Raw genomic sequence first — 4,629 nt, 5'->3', positions numbered from 1 at the left:
CACATTTAAGAAAATAAAATAAAATATTTAAAATTGATGTATCTCTATAGGTTATTTTTAAAAACGAACACTAGTATAATAATTTAATACAAAGTGTATCTTTTAAATGATGATGGTTTAGTTAGTTTAGTTTAGTTTAATTTAATTTAATATTTTTTAAATTAATTTAATAGTATAATAGAAAGAAAGGGACCAGAAAAAACATGGACGTGGACCCATCGGACTACCCTTCGACCCATTCAATTCCCCCTTCTGCTCGTCTTCTCATCAGATCATCGTCATCATCACCCTCTGGATAAATACAAAACCTTCCCTAAAGCAGGCGGCGACCACCGCACTCGTAACACCCAATCCATCTCCCCAGCTATTTCCAGTTCACCTGCCTTCTTCTTCTTCTTCATCTTCTTCCTTTCCGCTTCCCACGCCGATTTTATAAAATCCCCCTTCCGCTTTCTCCCTTTCTCCCGCATTTGATCCAGCACGAATATGCTTACGACTCAAGACGCCATGGCCGCAGCCTCCTGCCCTCCCCCCGATCCCTCCTGCGACGCCGACCTCCTCCGCCATCTCCTTCTCCTCTCCCACGACGTCTCCTCGTCGTCGTCGTCTTCTTCTTCTTCTTCATCCTTCTCGCACCTCCGCGTCAATCCCAACTTCGCCTCCGTCCCCCGCAGCGTCAAGCAGCTCGCCCTCCTCTTCGAGGAGCTACTCCGAGAGTACTCGGACGTCGGCCGTTGGCTCCCTCGCTCCGCCTCCCTCTGCTGCCGCGAGATCCTCCTCGTCCTCCACCGCCTCAAGCTGCTGCTCCGCGAGCGATCCGCCCGCAGCCGCGCCTGCTTCCTCTTCCGCGCCGAGTCGTTCGCTGCGGAGATGCACGAGCAGGTCGTCGATCTGGCCACCTTCATCGAGATCCTCCCGCTGGCCGATCTCAGAATGTCGGACGATGTCCGGGATCTCGTCCGCCTCCTCCGACGCCAACTCCGCAGATCCTCCGCCGCCGTCGATCCGTCTTCCCTCGCCCTCCGGGGAGACCTCCTCGAGCTCATCGCGAGTGTCGAAGGCGGCGCCGCGCCCGATCGGAGAGGGATGCAGGGGATCTTCCGTCGGCTTGGCCTCGGGGACTCCCGGATCTGTCGATTCGAGATCGAACGGCTGGAGTGCGACGTCGCGGCCGGCGCTGTAGATGAGAGGTGGGCGGCGGCCATGGTGGCGCTTGCCTCGATCCTCCGATATGGCAGCTGCGTTCTCTTTGGCGCCTCGACTCCACGATCGGACTCCAGCAAATCGCCTTTCTCGCCAGCGGAGGACCTTGTAGTGCCGGATGATTTCAGATGCCCTATATCGCTGGATCTGATGCGCGATCCGGTGGTTGTAGCCACCGGGCAGACATACGATCGGGATTCCATTGTACGGTGGATCGGCGCCGGCCATGCTACATGCCCTAATTCCGGACAGGTGCTCTCACACCTCGAGCTCGTCCCCAATCAAGCCCTCAGGAACCTCATCGCCCGATGGTACGGAAGCAACAATCTCACCTTCGACGGATCTGACCTCGCCAATAGCAACAACGCCGCAAACAAGATAGATGTTTCTTCTGACAATGGTTCCGCCCACGCAGAGACCAACAAAGCCGCCCTCGAGGCGGCGAGATTAACGGCGTCCTTCCTCGTGGACGAGCTCGAAGCAGCGTCCTCTGTAGATGCTGCGCACCGGATCGTACATGAGCTCCGTCTTTTGGTGAAGCACAGCTCAGATAACCGCGCCTTCGTGGCGGAGGCCGGCGCCATTCCGCTGCTCCTCCCGCTTCTCAAATCGGTTAACACCGGGATGCAGATCAACGCTGTGACCGCGTTGCTGAACCTGTCGATTCTGGAAGCCAACAAGCGGATCATCATGCACACGGACGGCGCCATCGACGGCATCGTCCACGTTCTAGCAGAGGGAGTCTCGTGGCAGGCGAAGGAGAACGCCGCTGCCACCTTGCTAAGCCTCTCCGCCGTTCACTCCTACCGGCGGCGCCTCGCGCGGCACCACCGCGTGGTCGAGGTTCTGGTGCAGATGGCGCGCGATGGTCCCACCAGCGCTAAGAAGGAATCCATGGCCGCCGTGCTGAGCCTCGCCGGAGACCGGGAAAATACATCTCGTCTGGTCGAGGGCGACGTCGTGGCAGTGGCCTTAGAAGTCGCTGCCGAACCCGAGGTCGCGGAGGAGGCCGCCGCGGTGCTGGCAGCGATCGCGAGGAGGGGTGGAGTGGAGGCGGTAGCCGGGGCAAATGGTGCAGTGGCGCGGCTCATCGGAGTGCTTCGCCGCGGGTCCGACTTGGCAAAGGAGAGCGCCGCGGCGGCGCTGGTGGCGATCTGCCGGCATTCAGGGGCGGCCGCCGTGGCGGAACTGGCGGCAACGCCAGGGATCGATTGGGTGATATGGGAACTGATGGGGGCTGGGACCGAGCGGGCGAGGCGGAAGGCAGCGTCGCTTGGCCGGATCTGCCGTCGCTGGGTGGCGGCGGTGCAGGATGCGCGGACGTCCAGATTCTCCGCCGCGAACGTGACGCCGCCTACGACCGTTGCATAGAGTTGAAAGGTCAACACAGCACGTCGCTGCCTCACACCCATCCGTTGGCATTCCCCAACACTAAATTGGACGGACGTGATTCTTTCTCCAAGAACTGTGCATAAACGACCGGATTCTTTTTCTTTTAATTTTAATTTTGATTTAACTTTTTTTTTTCTTTCTGAGGCAACGGAGAATGCAAAATCGGATTCTTCGTCGTTTCAGAAAATTATAATTCAAATTGTTCTTCGAAAGCACTGTAAACATCCATACGAGTGTGTTAGCGTGCGTTGTTTGGGTTGACATGGACAAATTGAACTTCGCAGTCGGATGATATTTATTAAATCCATCAGTTTTCAAAATATGCCATTGATTTCAGGTAAGTATTTGTCGGATCTCTTAAACTAATATATCTGTTAATGCGTGGTTGATAGCAATTGAGTGTTGTTTAGTTGGGTGGCGGCTCATAGGAACTTCTTACTTGCTTGCACGCAACATATCTTATCGTCTTCGATTGGTACGTGAGATATAAAGTCATGGTTTAATTAATAGATCTGTTTACGGAAAATTTGTCATATGTTGATAATCTAATATAATCCTATTGCTTATCCGGACTTAGGAGCTAACATATTAGCAAATAAATGATCAGAGAGATACAAAGCTTAGCGATGGGTACGTGAATAGATTATTGTAAACAGATTTCTCAAGTGAATAAAGTTAATGGTCTGATTGTGAGATTCTCGAGTGGAGTAAACAATGAATAACAGAGACTTGGTCCGGGTAGGACAAGGGCAGCCGGCAGCACTAGCTCCTATTCAAGGGCTTCCATCTTAATTGGGCCAGCATTATGGCCCGTTTAATGAGGCCTAGGTATCAGGCCTAGTTGATTACTAAAGTGGGTTGTAAGCTCAAGTTTGTTAGTGTGCATTCAAGTGGGCCGGAAGCCCACTAGATGAGTGACTTCAAAATTATGGAGTCTAGAAAAAAATTGGAATTAAATAAGCAAATTGGGTTAATCAGGAAGATAGACGACCTTTCCTCTCTAATTGACCTCCAGAGTACTCGGGGCGGTGCGATGGTTAAGACATGAAGTGTTGTCACATGAGGTCTTGGGGTCGAAACTCAGCGTGACCGAGCATAACCTCCCTCATGTCTTGGCCATTTGCACTAATGGCTAGTAATCACCCGTGATTTACCTCCTCCGTGTTGACCTAGGGACGGGTTGGCAAGGGCGCTGGGGGCGAGCGAATCACCTTTTTTGTCACATGCTTACTCAAAAGTCGTCCCCTTGGGGCGGTGCGATGGTTAAGACATGGGGTGTTGCCGCATGAGGTCTTAGGGTCGAAACTCGGCGTGACCGAGCATAACCTCTCCCATGTCTTGGCCATTTGTACTAATGACTAGTAGCCACCCGTGATTTACCTCCTCCGTGTTGGCCTAGGTACGGGTTGGCGGGGGCGCTGGGGGCGAGCGAATCGCCTTTTGCCACATGCTTACTCAAAAGTCCGTGACCGAGTATAACTTCCCCCATGTCTTAGTCATTTGCACTAATGGCTAGTAGCCATCCGTGATCTACCTCCTCCGTGTTGGCCTAGGGACGGGTTGGCGGGGGCGCTGGGGGCGAGCGAATCGCCTTTTTGCCACATGCTTACCCAAAAGTCTTGCCACCATGAGATCTAGGTTCGAATCTCGGCAAATCCGAGGTAAATGTTTCCCTTATGTGCTCGTCACTATTCCAAAGGCTAATAGCCGCTCGTGATTTACCTCCTCCGTGTTGACCCTGAGACGGGTTGACGGGGGCGCTAGAGGCGAGCGTATTCGCCTTTTGCCATCATGCTTACTCAAAAGTCAAATTTTAAAATATTCATCTTGTGGGGGTGAAAATTTGAATTCTCTTATTAAAATATGGAACTACCACGTTAACGGTCACCAAACCGTCTACTATTATTGCGAGGAGGTAAAACGGAGAAGCTTAAGTGGCAAGTATCTGTGCAGAGGTTTACAGAAGTGGTGAAACCCTCTGCTGAGTTTTAACCCTAGATCACTACAATCTTATCCCAAGAACTTACCATTGAA

At 52.6% G+C, this 4,629-nt stretch overlaps 1 protein-coding gene across 1 annotated transcript; it reads left to right on the top strand.

Moving 5' to 3' along the window:
• Positions 1-272: 272 nt before the first annotated feature.
• Positions 273-2,821, top strand: LOC121969217 (U-box domain-containing protein 16-like). The gene has a single exon (XM_042519183.1). The coding sequence runs from the start codon at positions 487-489 to the stop codon at positions 2,572-2,574; it is 2,088 nt and encodes a 695-aa protein (XP_042375117.1). The 5' UTR covers positions 273-486; the 3' UTR covers positions 2,575-2,821.
• Positions 2,822-4,629: the final 1,808 nt, after the last annotated feature.

Source organism: Zingiber officinale, chromosome 4A, assembly GCF_018446385.1.
Source record: "Zingiber officinale cultivar Zhangliang chromosome 4A, Zo_v1.1, whole genome shotgun sequence".
NCBI lineage: Eukaryota > Viridiplantae > Streptophyta > Magnoliopsida > Zingiberales > Zingiberaceae > Zingiber > Zingiber officinale.
The sequence above is the reverse complement of the archived record's forward strand: the minus strand, read 5'-3'. Positions and strand labels throughout refer to the sequence as shown.